We start from the raw sequence: 23,354 nt of genomic DNA on the forward strand, positions 1-23,354 counted from the left end.
GCCCTCGGTCTGTAGGCAGGCATATTCTCCACAGTGAAGGTGCCATAGAGACAAATAAGTTACCGGCTTCTTGCTCTGTGTGTCTTGGAGAAAGATGTTATGTCATTTCAAAGACCAGCCAGCAGAATTAGCGCTAGTGATGCTACATGGAGAAGTGATTTGTTCATTCTTCTCTCTGCCAAGAGGCAGGAGGAACTGCGTTGGCCCTTATGGAATCATATCAGAGAATCTCGTCCCTCCTCTTTTTCCTTTTTGGGAGCTGCGGATGCAGAGGGATGCATCTGGCCAGCACAAAATAAATAAATCAGAAACTTGCAGAATCCCAAATCTGGAATGGAGCTTGGAGATCAGTTCCGGCCTCACTCTCCACAACATTGCTTCTGCCAAGTGTAAGGATCCAACTTGGTTCCAGTAAAGAACCGGGTTAGGGGTCTTTGAGCCACACTGAGCAAGAAAAAGTTGGGATGTCACCACGTAAACCTCAAAGGCAAAGAGGGTTTCTTTCCAGAAGTTCATACTCACTCCCAGGGCCCACACAGACTGGGCAGCAGCTCCCTTCGGGGATGAATTCCAGCTCCTGCTGTGTGCACAACAGCGGTGGGCATGGCTGGGGCATGCATCGGACTTCCCCATGCGTACACGAGCACACACTGCACGGGGAGGAGGCCCACTCTGTCCCATGCTGGCGTGAGGGGAAAAAAGAATAAGAAGGTTATTGTCAGAATATAGCTTTCATCTGACCAGACAGAAGCAAACCTCTTACACAAATGAAGGACGGTGCTCAGGAGAGATGGAAGAAGGCTCTAGGCTTACAAGGTTAAGACCAGGATTTATAATGTTCCAAGCCAGAGACCAATTAAAAACCTGAATTTTCTTTTCTTTTTAGTATCCCTAAGATTTATATTTGAAAATTTCAGAAATACACAAAAAGAAAATAAAAGGTACCCTAACCCCAGTCATTTAAAAAATTCTATAAAGTCTAAAGTAAAATATACACACATATACATACATATATTTACTGAATTCTTTATAATGGTCCTATTATTTTCAATAGCTCTCACTCTGTTCCTCTTTCTCTCTCTCTTTCTTTCTCTTTTTTTGCCTTTATTTTTTAAAACCCTGATTAGTTCCCATATTCCTCTTTTCCTATCCTTCCTCCTCCCTGTCCCCCTCTGCCTCTCTCCTGCTCCAATAATCTTTAGGTCCTGGGGAAATACGACAGCCAGCAAGAGGCATCTGCTTCAGCCAGCTCTTCCACAAACTACAGAGCCAACTCTGAGCCCATCTACATACACAGAATGCTGCTAATCCACTTCAGGTTGGGATATGATGTTCCCAAAGCTAGCACTGTATCAGTGATCTAACAGATCCCTGTTTTGAGTTCTATGACTTACTGAGTACCAAAAATATTTAAATGAGCCCCCCTCAGATATGATGCAGATTGGGGGTGGTGAACACTGAATATAAAAAGCTACAAATATGTTGATTGCCTGGGAAAGTAGCTGTCAAAATATGGCAGAATGGAATAATGGTGGCCTTTTACAAGATGTGTGTGGGGGGGGAGGGGGAGATAAGTTTAATGAATGAAATTTTCCTCCTATAACATTTTCTTAAATATTTGGAGACTGATTTCCTTTGCCTCTATTAAATGCAACATATGATGATAACTGATCCAGCACAAATCATGTATAGATTTCTACTAAAAACATCACACATTCCAGGTGCTCAATCACCTAAATATAATCTGGGGATTACAACTGTGCGACTGAGAAGCATAGATAATAAATGTCCCCTTGCTTCTCAAGCTAGCATCCAGAATAGTTATTCAGCATTCCCAAACACAAAAGAACTCTGTCTTACCTAAACAAGTCAGTACCCCTTTATTCTGCAAATTACAGCCAGGTTGCAAGCAAGCCACGTCTGACGTTACTAATAACCTGTGCTATTATTATAATGATAGTAATAGGCACTCACAGTCATCCAATTATTTGGGAACCGAGTCCTCACCTTACTGTCACGAAGATTACTTTCTTCTAGATGGACTTACTGGAGCACAAGAGAACAATAATGCAAGTATGCACTGAGTCAGATGAATCAAGTGTTTCCTTGGAAGCTCCCAGCTCAGCCCTCCCTGCCTTAGGAACTGTGGGTGAGTGACTTAATCTTTCTAAATCTCAGCTTTCTGGTCTGAAAAACTGAAATGGTATGACAACATCCCCTTCACTGGGTTACTATAAGGATTATATGAGGTAGTTTTTTAAAGAGCAGGCAAGGGAGAGGAAGGGTGGCAGGTAGACGGTGCTCAATCCTCTCCTCTCTTTCCACTGTGTTGAGCTCACAGCCTTCCTCCTCCTTTTCACACCCGTGTGCCATCTGTGACCATAGAAATGGACATAAATATCAAGGCCAAGTCCTCTACCACCAATTTTTATTTCTGCTATAATTAAATATAAAATTTCAAATTTAGTACAGCATATAAACGGGCGAGCCCACAACTTGCTAATAAACTATTAACTAATAAAAGATAGGGGGCAAATGACCTTTATACTTTGAAAAGCCTAAGCATAAAAGCAAAGAAAGAAACTGTAAGAGAAAAACTGATAGGTTCTAATGAGTTAAAACTTTATTTTTTTAAGTTTATTTATTTTTGAGAAAGAGAGAGTGTGTGTGTGCACAAGCAGTGGAGGGTCAGAGAGAGAGGGAGACACAGAACCCAAAGCAAGATCCAGGCTCTGAGCTGTCAGCACAGAGCCCGATGCAAGGCTCGAACCCACGAACCATGAGATCATGACGTGAGCCGAAGTCAGATGCTTAACCAACTGAGCCACCCAGTCGCCCCTCTAATGAATTAAAATTTTTAAAGTCTGTCAAAAATACATTATAAACAAAGTCAAAAGGCAAACGGCAAGCTGATAAAAATTGGAAATTATATTAATTAGAACTAAACTCTATTATATAAAGTCATTTCCAAGCAGTAAGAAAAAAAACAACAGAAAACAAGCTTATAGAATATTTAATGCTATAAATTGCAAAGAAATATTAATTAAAGTAAAATTGGATAATATTTCTTAATATCAGATATGGGAAGAGTTTAAAATTCATACTAGTGTTGGTGAAACAGCAGTGGAATGGCATTTTCTCCTTCACAGAGCTTTCCCTCACCACAGCACCTGGAATATTCAGCCAGGTGGGGCCTACCCAGGGTAATCACACCTGAAGAAAGGCGGCACGAGCCGTGATATTCCCACTGGATTTCTCATTAGACACAGACAACTTAAAATTGAATTTTAATGATCACAGATGTCACAGCTTCAATAATCAAAACCTTTAGATGCTTTGCCTGGGTGGCTCGGTCGGTTAAACGTCTGACTTCGGCTCAGGACATGATCTCACACTCCGTGATTTTGAACCCTGCATCAGGATCTGTACTGACAGCTTCTAGAGCTCAGAGCCTGGAGCCTGCTTTGGATTCTGTCTCCCTCTCTCTCTGCCCCTCCCCTGCTCGCACTCTGTCTCTCTCTCTCAAAAATAAATAAACATTAAGACAAATTTTAAAAAATCTTTAGATGCTTTGACCTACTAATTTCACTTAAAAGAAGTTATCTGAAGAAAATGATCAACAACACACAAAATGTTTAAATATAAGGAATTCCATTTCATTGTTCTTTATGTACCAAAGTTGGAAATATGATCATGAAAATTAGAAGCTATACAAATCCCTAACAATAGGAAATCATGTTCTCCAAGGTGTGCCAGGGAACTATACACAACACGTTATATTTAAAAAGTAAGACATAAACTGTACACACAGTATAATTATAATTACGTAAGAACATATATCTCTATCTATCCATCTCCCCTGCTACCTCCTCTCCAAAAAACTGAGAGAACACCGACAGTGATTTTCATAGCTTGAGAATTACCAATGATGTTTTTTCTGCTTATACACTTTTTTATTTTCCAATTTTCACCATAAATATATTTTTACTTTTGTTGTCAGAAGGCAAATTACTGTTTAAAATATCGAATGAATCATTTATATGTCTTAAATAAACTAAAATGTGAAGGCTGCATATAAAACAGCTTGAAGTGAACTTCTTTATCTATTAAAAGTCAGAAGATTGCTTCTAAACATCTTGACATTTCACTTCATTAAAATAAGAGCTTGTTCTGTTGCTACTAAGAAACACTAACAGTTGTTTCTTAAACATTTGCAATCACACGACCTTTCACACAGAGACCACAAAAATTAATTACAATAACAACCTGTCAATCACCACATTTTTTCATCTGTAAAATGAGAGGGTTGTGTTAGCTAATCTCTTCAGTACCTTCAAGCTCTCTGATGATGTGCATCTATTATCTAACTCAAGAGACATAAAACGAGGCAGGGGATTCTCCCTTCACAATAAGCTTGAAAATTATGGGAATAACAGCAAACACTTGGTGGGGAATCTCCAATGCTTGGTGTCAAAGCCACAGAAGAAGATCCTTAGGGTGATCCAAAGGGCACAGTTTCTCTCTCTCCTCTCTCTGCCCCTCCCCTGCTTGTGCGCTCTCTCTCTCTCTCTCTCTCTCTCTCAAAATAAATAAACATTTTTTTAAAAAAGGGAGGGCGGGAGGGGAGCCTGGGTGGCTCAGTCCGTTAAGCGACCAACTCTTGGTTTCAGCTCAGGTCATGATCTTATGGTTCTTGAGTTGGAGCCCTGCGTCAGATTCTGGGCTAACAGTGTGGAACCTGCTTGGGATTCTCTCTCCCTCTCTCTCTGCCCCTCCCCTGCTTGTGCTCTCTCTTAAAATAAATAAGCATTTAAAAAAATAACAAAGTGCACAGAGTGATGAAGACAAATTGCTCCCACATCTCTCTTGGGAAAAAGTCACATAAGTCCACTCCATTTTCCTCTCCTACACCTATAGCTAAAACAGTGACGTCGCCCTGAGCAGAGGCAGATTAGAGATAAAGGGGCTTGGCACATGCTGATATATACATATATACATTATAATTATAATATAATACAATATAATTATAATTATAGAATTTTACATATATATATACATTTATATATAATTTCCTAGTGTTCTCTATACCCATTTACAAAAGCCTCACTTTTTATAAACACTGTGGCAGCAAAGAGAGCTTTGTAAAGTCAAGGAATAATAGATACACAAAGCAATGCCCCCAGATCTGGTTTTAGCTGTGTCATCTTAACCTCATTAATACCTTTTGAAAATATGAGATTTTGACATGGGACAAAAGTGCATTCTGCAGACAACATCTTAAATATATTCTTTTGCATAGCCAACTAATAAGTCGGCCTGGCTGTTGACATAAGTCCAAAGGAAAGATAAGGTCATAAAGTATTTGCCTGGCTTACTGACGGAACAATAAAATAATTTTTCTTTGTATAATTTGTTCCTGTTATGAAGTTATAGATCCAGAATACTAACTATCTGGGAATGTTCAGTGCATATTATAATTACATCCTCTACTTTGAAGAGAACAAGGCTGCGGAATTCAATATTCATTTCTTCCTTCACACACATAAATTAGTACTGTTAGCGTCACAGACGGCAAGGCGAGCAGACCTCTCTCCTCTATTCAATCGAATGTGGGCACTAGGGCATCACCACTTTTTCGGTGAATCTCCACACACTATCTTCTCAGACCTGACATTATCTAGTGATGGGATTCAATTAGTAAAAAAGGGAAAGAGAGAGGATTAATGGTCCTCTTCCCTCCCTTTCACAAGCTAATTTGTGGGGCAAAGAACAGGGAAAAGCATTCCAATGCTCTTTAGGAAAACATATTTCAGGCTCGTCTCCCTGAATGGTTGGCAAGGCTGGGCAGAGATCCAAACACTAATTTGAAGGGATAGCTTTCGGGAGGTCATGGATGAAATAGTCTCCCAAATGCTGGCTGTAATAAGCCCGTATAAGACTCTCAAATAACCTGGAGTCAGCCAAATGGCTCATGTGTTTTCCTCACTCCAGGGAAGATGTCGGGACTTGTCCTGACTTGTTAGAAGGCTGGTTGTGTAATAAGCTGTTTACCCTGCAAACAAAGGTGGTCCTCGAGTGAGGCGAGGCTGTTTCATTAAAGGGTGGCCTCCTCGTGCTGCCCTGGGCTGGACCCATCCTTGACTTTCCTTTGCTTCCTTCAACCCTATTCTCTTGAGACAGTATCACTTCAACTAATTCCCCTCCTGCCACACTTCCTACAGACTCTTGTAAAGCCCTCTCTTAGGAGAAAGCTTTCACCGTGGATCACCATTCTAAAGTTCTTAAAATATCGGGCTATTTTGTAGCTACAGGGAGAGCATCTCCATGACCTGCCCTTGGGATGCAAGCCAGAGGCTAAAGAGAAGATTATTGCTGTTCCATGAGAAAGGAGTGCTCTGGACTGCTTCCTAAGCAAGCAGAAAGGGTCAAAAACAAACAAACAAACAAACAAACCCCAAACCCCTCTAAGATTCAGGAAAAAACCTAGTGATACAAGCAACAAGGTGAGAGTTGGAGCAAACCCAGACAAGTATTTAACCCACAAAAGAAAACAAATAATATTAAAAAGGCTTTGGCAAGAATCTAGGGGAAGTGAAAAAAGTGAGAGGAAAGAAGGGCAGAAAGGCAAGAAACATGATCATTTTAACCTTATTAAGACTAAAATTAGGAAATTTTTTTTGTCTCCGCTTAAAAAAATCATTATTCTATCTCTATTTGAAGAAGTAGACCACTAGAGATTTTTTTCCTTCAAAATAGAGTTCCTGAAATTCAGCTTTTTCTCACTTACATCAAGTACCAGAAATATAATATTTTCTGAGGAGTACGTTTTGAAAGTTGCATATGGGAAAACGACACATGGATATGTTCTTACCCAGTTTAGAGCTTTCCATGTGATGTAATACAGCAGAATGGGGTAGGGGGATGGGGGGAAGAAGGAGGGCTTTCTGAACTCTTCCAGAGAAAGCTGGAGGACAAGAGGATTTCATTTCTTAACTAATCCATCAGCAGATCGGTGGTCCTAGAACCACCCAGCCACATAGGTCGTTGGTCAATGACCAGCATGCCATTGGGACAAGGAGATTGATAAGTTGGAGAAGGAATTTGTTCATTGTTTGAATCCTCCATTGATGTTTACTGCACTCTGCGAAAAGTTTAGCGTCAAGTGCCTGGTTAGGTGGGAAGCAAGGAAGATCACTACAAAGATGCAGAAAATACTGTCAATGTTCTCAAGCATCTTAAACCAAGATAAGAAGATTGTGCATGTGCAAAAATATAACACAAGAGAACAAATGATAAATGTCATTAAACTACAAAGATTTATTGAATTCTGATTTTCCATGTCCCTAGTATCCTCACTCACTCGAGACGTCTGATTGTCCCCTGACCTTATTTTGGATACTAGGTGCTCCTTCATTTGCGAGATTCAGCTTGGTGCTTTTGACCTTGAACCACACACCTATTCAAATCATTATGACCTGGCATTACTTCCACCACCATTATGCTCTGCAGCACTTTCCATTTCACAGGGGTCCCCTTCGGCAGCAAGGTTTACACCACTCCACATAATGCAGACTGAATTGAGCAGCAAAGGGTGATATGTGGTATGAAGACATTCCCAGCATAGATCCTGCTTGGGTGTCTTTCAGCCACACATTGTGCAGAACTGAAAGAGTGGCTTCCTCAGGTAATTAGGAGACAGTGGCTCAAGGGAGATGATCCTGTCCCACGGGGAAAGTACACTATGCTCACCGAGTTTTAGGTACACACTCTGAATAGCAGCCTAGAGTGGGTATATCAAATCCCACTAACCTGAATGGGCAGAGGCATTAACTTGGGGAGGGGTTTGTATCAGGTGGAAGATGAGGATTAAAAGCAAAGAGCCTCTTTCTACCACATTCAACATCACCTACTGCCTCAGGGTAACGTTTAGGTGTAAGTAAAGATGAACTGTACCCATTCCATTTTCATAAGTCCTATAAGAAACCTTGCAATTGTACTTTTTAATCAGTACTTAATGTCTATAAATTAATCCTAAAGGATCTGGTATGACAAAATATAATAAAAGAACTTTAGGATTGATTTCTAGTATTGTGGTTCTAAATGGGGGTAGGTGAGCATTTTGTCCCTTAGGGGAAATTTGTCCATGCCTGCAGACACGTCTGGTTGTCAGGACTTAGGGGTGCTTCCAGCGTCTATATAGTGGGTAAAAATCAGGAATGCTGCTAAATATCCTTCCTGCTAAATATCCTACAAGGCATAGTTCGGCCCCACCACAAAGCCTAAGATGTCAATAGTGCTGAAGTGTAGAAACCTTACCGTAATTGAAAGAGCCTTGAATTAGGAGTAAGAAAACCCAGGTTCTAGGTCAGGTTATACCACTTATTAGTAAGACATTGGGCAAGTACCTTAAGCTCTTCACAATTCAACTTTTTCATCTACAATACAGGAGTAATAAGATCTGCCCTATTCACTCACTCAGGGTTGTTTGTAATTATCAAAGGGAAACAATATATGTGATACAGAGACAAGGTGGTAACTGCATTATTCAGCATCACAACTTCTTCAATCAACATTGTCGAACTACGCTTTATAGACACAAATTCAATCTACAAATATTTACATAGGACCTATGAAATAAGTAGAACCATTTTAATTTTATTCAAGAAACCCAAATGCCTATGGAAAGTCAGATGGGCCTCAGGTCCTCCACAGCCCAGGCAAAGAAAAAAACCTCTCTTGTCAACACAAGTTCAGCATTCAGCTTTCCCTTGTCAATGATCTACAGGCATAGAATCAACCAGAGGTCAGAAAACACTTACCGCATAGATTTTCTTTTCATGATGGCAAGATCCGGAAGTCCTCGACACACACTCAGGGCAGCACTGGTTGGCAGCTATTTGAAGCACTTCTCCCTGAGCATTTAAAAACAGCTCAGTGTAAAACAGCAGCAGGAAACACACTCACAGTGGCTCATGGGACCCCAAGTCATCTCAGATACACTAAATTTCATGAGTTTCCATGGGTGACAACAGACGGGATAAACCAAATAAACTGACAAAAAGGATTCTCTCTGTCAAGATGAGCTTTTCTCAAAGTTAAAACGAACCCCCCTGTGAAAGCAATTTCCTTGAAAATTGTCTACACCTCTTCACATGTAATGAAGTGGAGAATTTTATTCGCTAGAAATGTTCCATCTGAGTGTCACACAAGAAAAGAAGTTGGGGTGAGAGAAGAGCTGTATCTCCCTGAAAAGTTTGTTTCCCTCTGCTGAGAAGAGAAGACTTGGGATGAGGGTGGGGGTGGGGTGGCCACAGAACTGGCAGGTCTTCTAGCTACCTGTGGAGGCCTGCTGCAGCCGGTGGGGGGTGGGGAGGGGGATGAAGTTCTGATGTTCACTTTTACTGAACAGAGTAGCAAGGCACATGGGGCAGGGGACTGACAAAGCTGAGAGAGGAAACAGCATTGTTGTGAAGGTATCACGTGTACTGCAGAGAGCCAGCTAGAGTTCCTGGACTCCAATAAAGATCTACATTGTTTTTCAGGGCTACTGTAATTCGAATAGTGTTTCCTATCGAGATGCGATACAATCAAAGGAACGGGCTACCACGTGATATCCCGGGATCTCCTGGGAAGTTGTCATGTTAACTAACCATCCATTTGCCACTGTGAAGACTCCATCTATCCAAGCGTTATTAAAACTGTGGAGCGAAGAGCATATGTTTGTCTTTGGGGCCCAGTGATCCTCTGACTCATCTTGCTTTTCCACTTAGAAATCTTAGCATTTCAACAAGTCTTAAAGAAGTGACAGACTGGGCAATGAGTGATTTTGACCAAAAATGGTAAGAGAGCCTGCATTAGCCAGGAAATCACAGCTTGTCCACAGAATAAAAGTCTACAAAGAATTCATCCAGTAGAATGAAAATATGTGTGTGTGTGTGTGTGTGTGTGTGTGTGTATGCATGCGTGTGTATTAATGTTTCTTTGATATTTGAGGTTTCTTCCATTTAAAAAAATGTACCTACAAGAGAATTCTAATTTTATGTAACTACATCCACAAGAGTGGGTGAGAAATGGGACTAAGATTTTACCACTGTTAATCCACAAGACAGATAAATACAATTTTATCTAGCAACAGTGATCACCAAATGCTTCCTATTCGCTTGACAAGAGATAAAATATACAATATGGGGTTTTATAAAATTGTTCATACTATGCAACATTAGTGACTTTTCAAAACAGTGCTCTCTGAACCCAAAAGGAAACTACACTTGTCTGATTTTCACAGTAAACTGTAGAAAACATATTAGCCTAATTTGCATTAAGAATTTCACACAGATAGAAAATAAGGTAATCCAAGTGTTGTTTATATTCTAACATGGAAGCAGGGAGCAAGGAAGAAAGGCAGATAAAATCAAGGACCATTTTATGCACCGAAATTAGTTTTGTTTTCTATAAAAACTGATTTTTCAGACTGGCCCTCAAAACTCATTTCATAATATATTATTTATTTGTGAACATCAGTGGGGAGCCTCAGCTTGAGTCTAACTATTGAACTTGTGGTAGAACATAAAAGAGGTGATTGGGTCTAAAGGAAGAGCAAAAGATTTTGCATGTGGGCACTTAGAGAAGGAGAGACAGAGTTCTTGCTTCGTGACCATGTAACCTTGCATAGCCCTGTGAGCTGTGAGCTGCATGGAACACATAAACCTAGCGTTTGCATTGAGGAACAGTGGGAAGTAACTGTATGCGCAAGAGACATCAGTGAAAATTGCTAGGGTTTCTGGGCAAGATTACTTGCATAGGATCTACAAAAATCAACCAACAATAATTATGATGATCATTTGGTAAAGATAGCTAACACTTAACTGAGTACTTAGAATAGCCAGGTACTCTTGTAAGCATATACATGTATGTGCATATACATATACATATATGTGTGTATGTATGTGTATATATGTATTATGTTTGTATATACACAATATATAATTCTCACAATTTAATTAGGTAAATAGTATTATTAGCTGCATTGAGGCTTGCAGCCGAAACCCCACATGTAATATGGTGTTCCCTTGCATGGTATTGCCCTCCTCTATACATATATATTCTCCAGAAATCCTGAGGAGAGGATTGGTCCCCACAGGACTGGGTTAAATAATTAAGGTTCTAAATATCTCTGTTCTCTTTTTCTCAATATTTTTCTGTCTCTGTCTTTCTCCTTATTCCTAGGTAGCTAGCTCTCCAGCTAGCTATTCTAGATAGATATAGGAACTGGATATAGAATCTGTTAAGTATGGATAGGATGGATGGATAGATAGATAGATAAATTGACAGAAAAAGAGGAAACATGTATCAGAATTTCCATTGACAATAGATTATTTCCAGTCAATCTATGAGTAAAACAAATTGTAAAAGGACTTTTAAACATTTTTAAAAGATGAGAGTAACAAAAGTTATTTATTAATAATAATAACTTAGGGTACAATGGTGATTCATTAACCTGTGCCGTGAACTAATGTAAGTATACCACAGCAGATTTGAATGACAACACATATTGCTGAGAAACACAAAGGAAACCTTAAAAACAACATGGTAGAGTAGAAATTATATTCGGTCATGAGTCAGGGCCTAAAGTATTGTCATGGCTGGACCACTTGCTAGCTCTGTGTCTTTGAGCAAGTGACTAAACCCCTACAGGTCTGTTTCTTTGTCTATAAAATGAGAAAGTCTGACTAAATGAATTCCAAAGGCCTCTTGTAGTTCTATCACTCCATAATCTATTTCATTACTTAAAATAAAGAACCCAAGTGCTCTATGATATACTCACATGATCCTGGAGTAGGAAATTTCTTATGGTTGGATCATTTGGTCCAACCCTCTCATTTTACACAGAAGGAAACTCCTTAGAGTTTCGCAGTCTTCAATTATGTCATTCTTTTTATTACTATCATTCACCAATTTTCTGATCACTCTTTCATACTCACTCACTAAAGACTTGGTTCCGAGGTCGCATTTTCTTTCCTACACTATGTCTAGATATAATTCTGGACAACTTCAATGTCCATGAAACTGGCATTCTATCCTTGTACATTCTTAACCACTTCAATTCAAACAATCCTCCTCTCCGCTTCACTTGAGTCCCCACATGGTCATGGTTGACCTTGGGACCTATCTACACTCCAAATTATTCTATAACAGAAACCTTCAACTCTCTGAATCTGAACCTTCGGGACTTTATCTCTCTCTCACCCTCACTCCCACCATCTCAAGTCTTTCAGCAGAACGACACTTTTTTCCCTTGAAGTCATTCAGCTCCCAAATGGCCTCATTTTCCTATTCATGTTAGCCTCAATGCCCAATCCTTACTGTATATTTATTCTTTCTCTCCATTGATATGGAAAAGCCTAATCCAGGATCTATTCCACAATTTGTCATTTCTGGCTAGTAAACATTGATGAGAAAATTATCCCATTATGCAGCTTGGTACCCGCACAGGTTCCTGATGTCCTGCTCCATGGGCCCTTAATATCACGCACACATACTTTACCTCAACCTTGGTCAGTCCCTTTCTCTTCTCAGTGACAGCTCCTAACATCCACTCTCTTTCTGCTCCCAACCAAATCTCAAAATCTTCACAAAGTCAGATTAGATATGAACTACTTCAGTTTCCTGTCCCTATTTTTACTTACAAATCTAACTATATCTGTATCTGTCCATGTCTCTTTCTTTCCAGTTTTAGAGAATGAGGTTGGCCTCCGTACCCCAACCTCTGGATCCCACACACTCTGCTTCCCAAAAACCACTCCTTCTAATTCATTCATTCTGTCTGTCTTCCCTACCCCATCTCTCATATCATCAGCTTCTCTCTCTCTTCTAGGTCACCACCCTTTTTCCTCCTAGCATGATCATGTCTGTATCATGCTAATATCAAAAAATGAAAACAAAAACAAAACCCTCTCCCTTCTCTTGTTTGGTCATTCTGCAAGTATTGACGAAGTGCCGTACACTGTGCTGTTCGATGGGCTGCAATCGTGAAGAAGACATGGTTTTTGCTCTCAAGAAGCTAAGAGTCTGGAGGAGGAAGCAAACAAGTAAATAGGCATTTGCAGTCTACTTAAGAGCTATAAGAAAAGCAGCAACACAGGAAGGCTCAATGGTTAGGGATGAGAGGTTCAAAGAAGTTTCACAAATGACTGGTGTCTGCCTAATGCCCCATTTCTCTCCTTCTAGTCTCAGCAAAGTTCCCTGCAAGAGCATCCTTTACTTGGCTTCCTTTCCCTACTTTCTATTCACTCAAACTTCTGTGATATAGCTTCCTCTCCCACCACTTTACTGACACCATCTTCAAGGTGGCCTGTGATCAACACTGTTGATACAAACTCCTTCTGGAAACTCTCTACTCTCCTGGCTATCATCATACTGCCCCCTTCTCTGGCCACTTCTTACCTCTTACCTCTTTGACCATGTCTCTTTAATCTTCCTAAGATCCCTCTCTTATGTTCACCTCCTTGTAAATGACTGTGCTCCCCAAATTGCATCCTTGATCTTATACTCTTTCTTCACAAAATCTCTTTATATGAGCTCATTAAATCTAAAGGTTTACACTACTGACTATATGCTAATAATACCCACACAATATTTCCAACCTTGCCTTCTCCTCTAAGCTTTAGACTCATATATGGGCTCCCTTTTTGACATGCCCACCTGGCTTCTCCATGGACATTTCAAACTCAATGTTCACTAAAGTGAAATCATCATTTCCTCCCAGACAGAATGCTTGTCCTCATTATCACATATTTTCAGTATCAGTCAGTGGCTCAGCTAACAAATCATCAAACCATAAATATGGGAGTCATATCTCCTTTTCCTTTCCCTCACTCTTCTAACTTCATTTAGTTCTGCCTAGTTATCCCCTAAATGTTCTTGAACTTGCCCTTTCCTCTTGAGCCCTACACTACTGGCGCTCTGATTCAGGTGCTCATCCCTTCATCTAGATTATTCTCATGGCCTGTGAATTGATCTCCTCGTTTCTAATATGCATTATCTTAGAAAAACCAAAGAGATCTTTCTTAAAAGCTGGAAATTATACCCACATGTCTGAAATCTTCATTAGTAATCTATTATCTTAAAAATAGAACCCCAAGCTCCATAGTACAGCACAGTACAAGGCTTTCCATAACCTCGAACTTACCAACTCTCTAGCCTTATCTCTCATTCATTCATCCAATCGGTCAAAAAATATTTGAGTGCCTACCATGTGTCAGGTGCTATTGTAGGTGCTGAGGATATACAGTGAATAAAAGAGACAGTAAACAAGAAGTATCAGTAAAATATATAGTATGTCAGATATTTGTGCCAAGAAGAAAAATAAAGCATGGAGGAGGAATAGGAAATGTGTGGTAGGGTAGAGATTTGCAATTTTTTTCAAATTTTATTTATTTATTAATTTAATAGAGAGAGGGAGTGGGGAAGGGAAAGGAGGACAGAAAATCCCAAGCAGGCTCCATGCTGTCAGCACAGAGCCCAACATGGGGCCAAACTCACAAACCAAGAGATTATGACCTGAGCCAAAATCAAGATTTGGATGCTTAACCAACTGAGCCACTCAGGTGCCCCGAGATTTGCAATTTTAAATAGAATGACATTAGTGCAAGACTTAAAGGAGGTAAAGGAGGTAAAGAATCAAGTGACTGACATATATATATATCTCCAGAGAATGAACAATTTCATCAGGAAAAGCAGTACAAAGGCCCAAATGGCGAAAGTGGGCCTGACATATCCAGGAACACCCAGCAGGCTTGGTGCCTGAAGCAGGGTAAGCAAGGAAGAAAACAGTAGATTAATTAAAGCGGTACAGTAGTACTTTACAGGACACTGTGAGCAGTTACTCTAAGTGAGAAAAGAAGCCATTGGAAGCCACTGGAGGAGTTTAAGGAGAGAACCAACACGATATGGCTTAATTTTTAATAGGATAACGCTGGTTGCTAAATCAAGATTACAGTGAAGAAGCAGATCCAGAAACAGTGAAACAAGAGGCTAGAGTGAGAATACAGACAAAAAAATGATAATAGGTAGAACCAGAGCTAAGAGCAGGGAAATTACATTTGGGATCTACGGTTTTATGAAGAAAGCTGGGGAGTTGCTAATGCACTGGATGTGAGATGTAGGAGGTGGTGGGGAGGTCAAGGATGATGCTAAGTGTTCTGGCCTGAGCAACTGGGAGAAAGGAGTTGACATTTACTGAGATGAGAAAAATTAGAAAAGCAAATTGGGAAGGGACAACATCATGTTTGGTATAGAACAGAAGTCAGAAACTTATTTTCTGTAAAGGGCCAGATAATAAATATTTTAGCCTTTGAGGGCCACATTTGGTTTATGTCATAACTACACAACTTTGTCCTTGTGCTATAAAAGCAGCCACAGATAACACATAAACAAATGAGTATGCCTGTGTTTCAACAAAATTTTGTTTATGGACATTAAAATTTAAGTCCATATAATTTTTATACCATGAAATATTGTTGTTTATCTTTTTCCAACCTTTTAAAAATATACAAAGTGTTCTTTTGTTATAGGCCATACAAAAACAAATGGCAGGCCAGATTTCATCTGCTGAGCCCTGGTACAGAACACATTTAATTTTCAGCAATATGATCAATATCTTCTAACATTTCATTCCAGGCTTCTTACAGGATACCACAGCTGTTCACGTGCAGCAGAAGAGGATGTATCTTCATGGCCTTTATATGACCAGCTCAGATTCTGATATAACATGCTAAGCAGCAAAGTAGAGATCTTTTAGGAGTATTGGCTCCATAAAATAGAAAGCCCCATATTTACAACAAAAGATTATTAAATTTACCAACACTGGATGTACACCCAGCTTCTCAGAAATAAACCATGAAGAAATTGAGGGCTACACTGAAAGGTAGATAGAACCTTCCCTCCAACGTTAGAAACAAACAGAAACATATTAGCACTAGATGGCATAAAGTCTCAAGATGCATTATTATGGGGGGGGGGAGAGAAAGAGAAAACTAAACTGTACCTGCGAAATTGACAGAATGCTTTTTAAAGAAAAAAATTTAGTCTTCTCCACAAAGTTTCAAATGTTCAAATTTGAAGCTTAAGCTTTTTTTTAATAGATTCACTTTAAAAAGAAAAGAGTCAGCACCTGGAAAAAATATTCTAACAGAATAGATGTGTCAGAAAAAAACTGAAAATTTTTAACAAAGGGGAAAGGAGGAAATACCTCTCATATATTTGGTCAACCAGGAGATTTCTCAAGTCAAAGGTCTTAGTGAGCTCAATGGCAGTACAATAATGTTGGTGGGAGAATAAATAGTATTTTTGGAAAATCATCTTCAAGAAGTCAATGATGACTTTCAGTCCATTCAATGGCTTGTAAATGTTGTGGTGATTATCAACAGCTTTGGCACTGGTCAGCCCCAGGGAACTCTCTGGGCAGCAGATGATTAACTGCATAATCATGGTTAGGTTGCTTGAAATCTCCAGGCTTCATATCCTCATCTGTAAAGTGGGGATAAAGATACTTGCCCCACATGATATTAAATGGGATAACGTTTGTAAACCTTTCACTGAGTGCCTGGTCCAGAGTAAATTCTCAATAAACAGAAATTAAGATATTCTTAGATGTGACGTTAAAATTCTCTTCTGAATTTTGTAAGGCTTTCAGTTAGAGATTGGGATAGATGTCAGAAACAAACGACTGAAAAGATGCAGAAACCCTAACCTTCTCTGACTTTACCTGTTCATTTAGGATACAATTAGGATGACATACCTTTTCAAAGGCACACTGAGGGTTTCTGCAAACAGCAGGTTTGCAGATAACGATGTTGCCATGGCAACGGCAGTTCTGGCATGAATCAGGCTTCCAAGTTGTGGCATCCTGCAAGGAAGCATAAGCTTTCAGTTAAAAACTGATCAGTCAAGGTATGAGCACAGCGAAGCAGCACCATCAACAGCCCCACAGCCTAAACAATTAAAAAGCAACAGAAAGTCACAGGCACACACAGTGCTTGCTGGGCACTGATTAAACCCCGAGAGGCAATAAAAGCAGTATAATCCATTTCACCACAGTCAGCCCACGTAGCCAAAAACAAGGGCATGCGGCAGAGAGCTGTCGATACCCAGAGTAAAAAACATCGATTGGCCTGAAACCTCAGGAGGACACGCTGCTCCCTGACTTGAAGTTTCTCTTTGTTGTTAACTAACAGAAACCATCGGAGCATGTTTAAAGGAAAATGACACTTGGACTGGGAGTAACCAGCATCCTAAAAGCAGGATTTGCCGGTAGATAACATCAGCACCTTAGACTTCACTTTCTGTCTCTTGCATACTGCATATTCTAATGCTCACAGCACAAGGACCTGGGTAAGTAGTTCAATATTTTTGAAGCAGATCAACCAACATATTGAGTAACTATTGTATGCCCAGATGTACACTAAACATATTGGGGTACAAAAGAAGCATGCATATGAGCACAATCCATAAGATTCTGACAAACTATTATGGATTATGAACATGAGGGCCTTTGACTTGAACCGGGATGAGCTGGGACTTCCCCACAAAAAAGCGGAGACCAAGTGGGATAGTTAATGTTACACGTCAACTTGGTTAGGCTGTGGTGTCTTGTTGTTTGGTCAGACACCGCCTACATGTTGCTAAGATAGTCTGTAGATGTAATTAACATTTACACTCAGTTGATTCAGTAAAGGAGATTACCTTCAATAACATGATAAGCCTCATCCAATCAGTTGAAGGTCTTTAGAGCAAAAATTGACGTTTCTTGGAGAGGAAGGAATTCAACCTCAACAGTAAAACATGGAATTCTGCCTGAGTTTCCAGGCTACCAGTCTGCCCTACAAATTTCAAAATTTCAGACTCGTGACTGCAACTTCAAATCTTGCCTTAATTTCCAGCCTTCTGGCCTGCCCTACAGATTTTGGACTTGTCAGTCCTCACAACTGCATGAGCCAATTCCATGGAAAAAAAAACCCAAACATATATATATATATATATATATATATAAAGATACACATATGTCTCCTTTTGGCTCTGTTTCTCTGGAAGACCATGTCTGCCATACCAGTGCTAGTACAGATTTACATGGAGGTGCACAACATTCCCAAGCACAAATGAGGTCATTCTTTCACACTGAAAAATGGTCTTAGAAAATGTGCTTCAAACCCAAAGTCATTTAAGAAACACAAAATATATCTGAGGTAAGGTAACATTCCCAGTGGCTAATTCACAAAAACTCTGAGCCAAAGCAAATGAGTACTAGAACCTGATTTGGAATACCTCTGAATTTCTTTCTTTGTTTTTTTCTTTTATTGTTATAGCACATGCCTCTGAAATTGACAATACTGTGCCAACTACAGTCTCCTCTTAAGCGAAAGAGCAATGACAAGTAGGCAAGGAAAAACAGGTTTCATTCCCTGTAATGTAAACGATGTAATATATGTCCCTTGCTGATTTTGAGAATGCAATATCAGTTTCAAGGTACAGATTAAATAAAAATGACAACTTCACAAAGCCAATGGCCACCATTTATTGACTGTTATCTTATGCTGACTTATGCATGACTTTGGGAGCAAGAAGCACTGATAGAGGAGGCATTTGTAGTACTGGAAGTGGGTGGCCTAGTTTGCTTTCCTGACCTCTGCCATCATTCTAGAGGGCTGGGCCCAGCAGAGAGGGAAGTTAGTGCACACTTCTCTGAAAAGCACTGACATGTGTGACAACTCTGTAGTGCTGGCAATATTATTAGGACTATTCCCACTTTACGAATGAGGAAACAAGACATGAGAGGTTGAGTAATTTGCTCAAATTCACAAAACTCTAAGAGATCTAAATACTCAGGGTCAGGAGCCAAGCTGCCTGGATTTGAATCCTGGTGTCACCATTCACAACAGTGAGTCTGTCATTGGGGCGCCTGGGTGGCTCAGTTGGTTCACCCGCTGACTCTTGATTTTGGCTCAGGTCAAGGTCTCAAAGTTTGTGAATTCGAGCCCCATATCAGGCTCTGTGCTGATGGCATGGAGCTTGCTTGGGGTTCTCTCTCTCTCTCTCTCTCTCTCTCTCTCTCTCTCTTTCAATCTCTCTCTCTCTCTCTCTCAAAATAAATAAATAAACATTAAAAAAACAAAAAGAACAGTGAGTCTGTTATCAAGTTAACGCGTCTGTGCCTAGAATTTCTTATCTGTAAAGTAGTAATGATAAAGTACTTAACTCATAGGGTTGTTGAAAGGATCAAATGGGATGATGTATTTAAAGAGATCTGAACAGTGCCTAGAATTTACTGAGGGCCTATTAAATGTAATATATTTTTAATCCAAGTGCTTTCTAAGATGTCATGATCATTTAGCAAACATCTCCTAAACATTTTCTTTTCTCAGAGTGAGAACAGTCCCATAAGTACCTGACTTCCCCATCTTCACACATCAGGCCACACAGGTAAAGCAGAGTGAAATTATTATTTAATTAGGACCCTAGGACTGAAAGGATTCAGGACATTGCAGGAGAAGGGAAGAATGAATCCACACATTGATTTTCAAGACTACTTAGGAAATTGGAAAAGTCCCTGTGTCGCTGAGCTGACATAACCAGGAATCCATGTCTTCCTTTCATGCAGATATGGGATGGCATTACCACCTCCATGGACTCCCTTCAGCTCAGTACGGCTCTAAGGCAGTCACCTTCACTCTCTCTAGGCCTGGCATTCTTACGCCAGGGGTCAACTTCTTCTCTGCATGTCAATTATTGTCTCAGAGGCCCCAGACTCTGAAACAGTCCATTATACTTGTTAGCAGCTCTCAGTCACTGAACTTGGCTTACTGAACTTTAAATAGGATCCTCTAAAAACATGGAATCATATTTTACTTTCACTCATAGAAGCATAATTTTTTCCTTATGTTAATTCAAAGTTAAATTTATCTGGGCCCAAGAGGCCTTCCTGAATGTGTTTATGAATCTGTCTTCCTATCAGACTATCACTCTTTAAAGAAGGAGATCTCATTTTATTCCTCTATATATCCCCTTCACCAAGCATGGTTCCCGAGTGCTGGATGAATTAGTTAATGAACAATCCTGAGTACTTGCTAACCCTCAAGAAAGCATCTCTCCCTGAAAATTGAGATATCCCAGTTAGAATGCAAGATCTTGATAAAACAATGTTTAAGTGACAGCACTACAAAATCCCCATAATGTTGATGGCTATTACTTCACTGGAATCAAACCATGTTTGAAAAAATTTTTCTTCATCTGGCCATCGGACTTACCAAAAACTTCCTTATATTGATGTCCTAATAGAGTAAGTAATTTATGGCTAATTTAAAATAAAATGAGCACTTTACCAATGCCTGGATAGATAGCCATATATTTTTCAGGTCTAAAACTTTACGAATCAATTTCTACGGTTCCATAAAATTGCTTTATGAAGGTAGGGATAGGAGAGTTCCTCAATAGCTAAAACTTTGGATAAAGCTATAAAGTCCAAAGAAATAACATTGTAAAGTAAGTTTTACAGATTTTCCATGTTACTGTTGCAATTCTGTTGCTTTATAATCCTTTCTTGCAATCTAACACACTCTGCAAAAGAAGTCTTAAAATAGTTTTTCCCTAGAATATAGATTAAGGTATTAGATTATGACAAACCTAAAAAGCAATCGAAATATAATCTGTTAATCAGTTTATAATATTTTAATAATATATGAATCAAATTCTCTTATAGATAATACAGTGTCTCCATCTACAAATATCTTAAAGTGATAGCCAGGTAATTCAAGAAAAATAAATTATTTCACTTGGTTAAGTATTTATTGAACATTTGATTCATGCTAAACATATACAGTGAATATATCCCTCATCAGTACTAAAATTTCTGGGGGGAAATTATTTACAGTATTCTGTAAGAGAAGTTATATCAACTGTCAACATAAATTTTCTTCAATTTGAATAGTATAATAACCCTATTTTAATTATTAATTCGTCTCATTTTAAATTCCCTTGGTTTCTTAGACCAAAAATGAGAAAAAAGAAATAAAGCTCACCCAAAGCTGTGCTTTCAAGTTACAAAATAATATGTAGAATATAATGCCATTTTTATAATAAAAATATACTTATGTGCATGGAAACAAAATATGGAATTATATAAGGTAGTAAGTGAAGGATGGTCATTCTCCAGTATGGACTGTAGGTAACTTTTTGGGTTTTTTCCCCTTTATCCTATCTACAGTTTCTATTCTTTTCAGTAACAAAAATATACAATTTATGTGATTTTTTTAGCATATTAAAATTTTCTAGAAAAGCCTGACCAGTATAATAGGCATGTATATTTCCCATTTATTCAATAAAATATTTCTTTAAATAAAATAGTTTCACAAAAACCTCAGCTTCTCAAAGCCATCTTTAGGTGACTCAATGCTGGGATACAGAGCTGATGAGAAACTCTCAGGTGGGGGGACAAGGACCAGGACCCCTGGCTTCTCTGGGTGGTAGGATAGTTATAGGCGGCTTGGGCATCAGGTCCCTATACACTCATATTCTGGAAGATGGTACAACACTCTCACTTTTATGAGTTTCTTTTCCTATTTTGATAAATCTTCTTGGCATCAAGAATTACTGATTCTTCTGTCTTTATGTTTAGCCCTTGGGAGACCCAAAGCTTCCTTGAGTCAAATGGGAAGACCTAGCTGGAGATTGCATGGTGAGGGTACAAGTTTGGGACTGACAAATGAAAGCTGTTGGAATCACATTGGAGGAAGTGGGTGCTAACAGTCTCTCCAAGCACCTTCTGGGGAACAAGGTAGCTTGTAACTTGGAGCAAACCAGGCTCCAAAGTGGGGATCTCAAATGAAGATGGTTCAGGATAGGATTGTCATAACTTGATGGCACCAGATCATGCTTTTCTCCTCCTTAAAAAGTTCAAGTGGTAACTTATTTCTCTCCCTGATTTCATTTTCTACCCTCTCTCTGAAACCTTTTTTACCTGGCTCTAGCTATGCTGGCTTTCTTTGCTATTCCTGAAACTACCAAGTATGTTCCCAGCTCAGGGCCTTAAAATGTGCCACTCTCTCTGTTTGGGGTGCTCTTTCCCCCCAAACATCACCATGACTTATTCTTTCATTTCATTCAAGTGGCTGCTCAAATACACCTCCTCAGATAGTATTTTGCACCTATCTATTCCTTTACTTGGTTTTCTTCCTCGTAGTCACCACTTAACATCATATTATACAGTTGTTTACTAATGGTCTTTCCTTTTCCCACTAGAACATGACCCTAAAAGATCAGGAATTTTGTTTGTTTTGTTCACTTCTGTGTCCCTAATGTCTAGAAGAGTATCTGCACATAGTAGATGAAACTTACATGATCTTTTAAAATCACCTTTAAAATATAAGGTAGAACAACAACAACAACAAATACGTTGTATTCCCTTTTCTGCCAACCATAGGTAAATAGGATCTGGGCATTGAACTGGCATGTGGGAGGTGGAGTTAAATCAAACTACCTATCACATATTTAACAGGGAGCCATTTATCTAAACTTCTTGAGTTATTCCCAAACCTTCTTGCACTCAGTAAGATTTTTAAAAATTAATTGTGTTTCCTACTTGTCCTTCAACTCAAGAGAAGGCCATAATATTCAACTGGGTCTCATATCTTCATTTCTGGAGGTTTATTTTCTGACAAGTCTAGTTTTCAGAAAAGATAATCCATAAAAAAAGTTTCGTTGACCCAGCTCCAGTTCAGGCACGGAAATAATGTTCTTGTTTGTCAAGGAACCATAAAGAAACGAATCAATAACTTTCATAAGGTTATTTTGGAGTTCAATTCTTCTCCCCAAGTGCCCTTCCTCAGACAGCTTAGATAAACAATACCTTTTTCATTCAGTCTCATTTTAAAGTTCATGTAAAGCTCCTTATCCAGCCTCAAATAAAAAGAAGCAGAAGACACATATTGTTAAGGAAAGATAGGAGTCCTTATCTTTACATTAAATTCTCTTCTTTCAGGAGGAGCAAATGCCAAATGAGAGAGAAAATGGCAGACCACTTCCTGTCTGAGACCTATTTCAAAAGCTTGCTTCATATAAGGCCCCCTTATGGAGTTTGTTGTTTTCCACACCAAGGACCTAAGTAGTTTCCCATTACTGCATCCTGGAGAGACTAGCTTGTACCTGATGTCTTCCTCCAGCTGTCTTAAAATGATAAACTCAAAGGCACCAGCTATAAGAAAATCAGTTTGGATACAGAAACAACAGCATGAATCGCAGATGAAAAGACAGCTGCTACACATAACTGAAAATGTCTTTGTTCAACTGGCTGACAAGAGTCGCTG

The 23,354-nt window shown here is 39.3% G+C and overlaps 1 protein-coding gene across 2 annotated transcripts in view; it reads right to left on the bottom strand.

The window, feature by feature from the left end:
- The window catches only part of FRAS1 (Fraser extracellular matrix complex subunit 1), a 420,203-nt gene that overhangs the window by 251,162 nt on the left and 145,687 nt on the right, over positions 1-23,354 (bottom strand). For both annotated transcript variants that reach the window (XM_053217214.1, XM_027058965.2), the window contains exons 3-5: positions 16,799-16,906; positions 8,820-8,912; positions 523-682 (exon numbers count right to left, since the gene is read on the bottom strand). In XM_053217214.1, coding sequence (XP_053073189.1) covers positions 523-682; positions 8,820-8,912; positions 16,799-16,906 — 361 coding nt within the window. The remainder of the gene's footprint in view (positions 1-522; positions 683-8,819; positions 8,913-16,798; positions 16,907-23,354) is intronic.

Source organism: Acinonyx jubatus, chromosome B1 (genome assembly GCF_027475565.1).
Source record: "Acinonyx jubatus isolate Ajub_Pintada_27869175 chromosome B1, VMU_Ajub_asm_v1.0, whole genome shotgun sequence".
NCBI lineage: Eukaryota > Metazoa > Chordata > Mammalia > Carnivora > Felidae > Acinonyx > Acinonyx jubatus.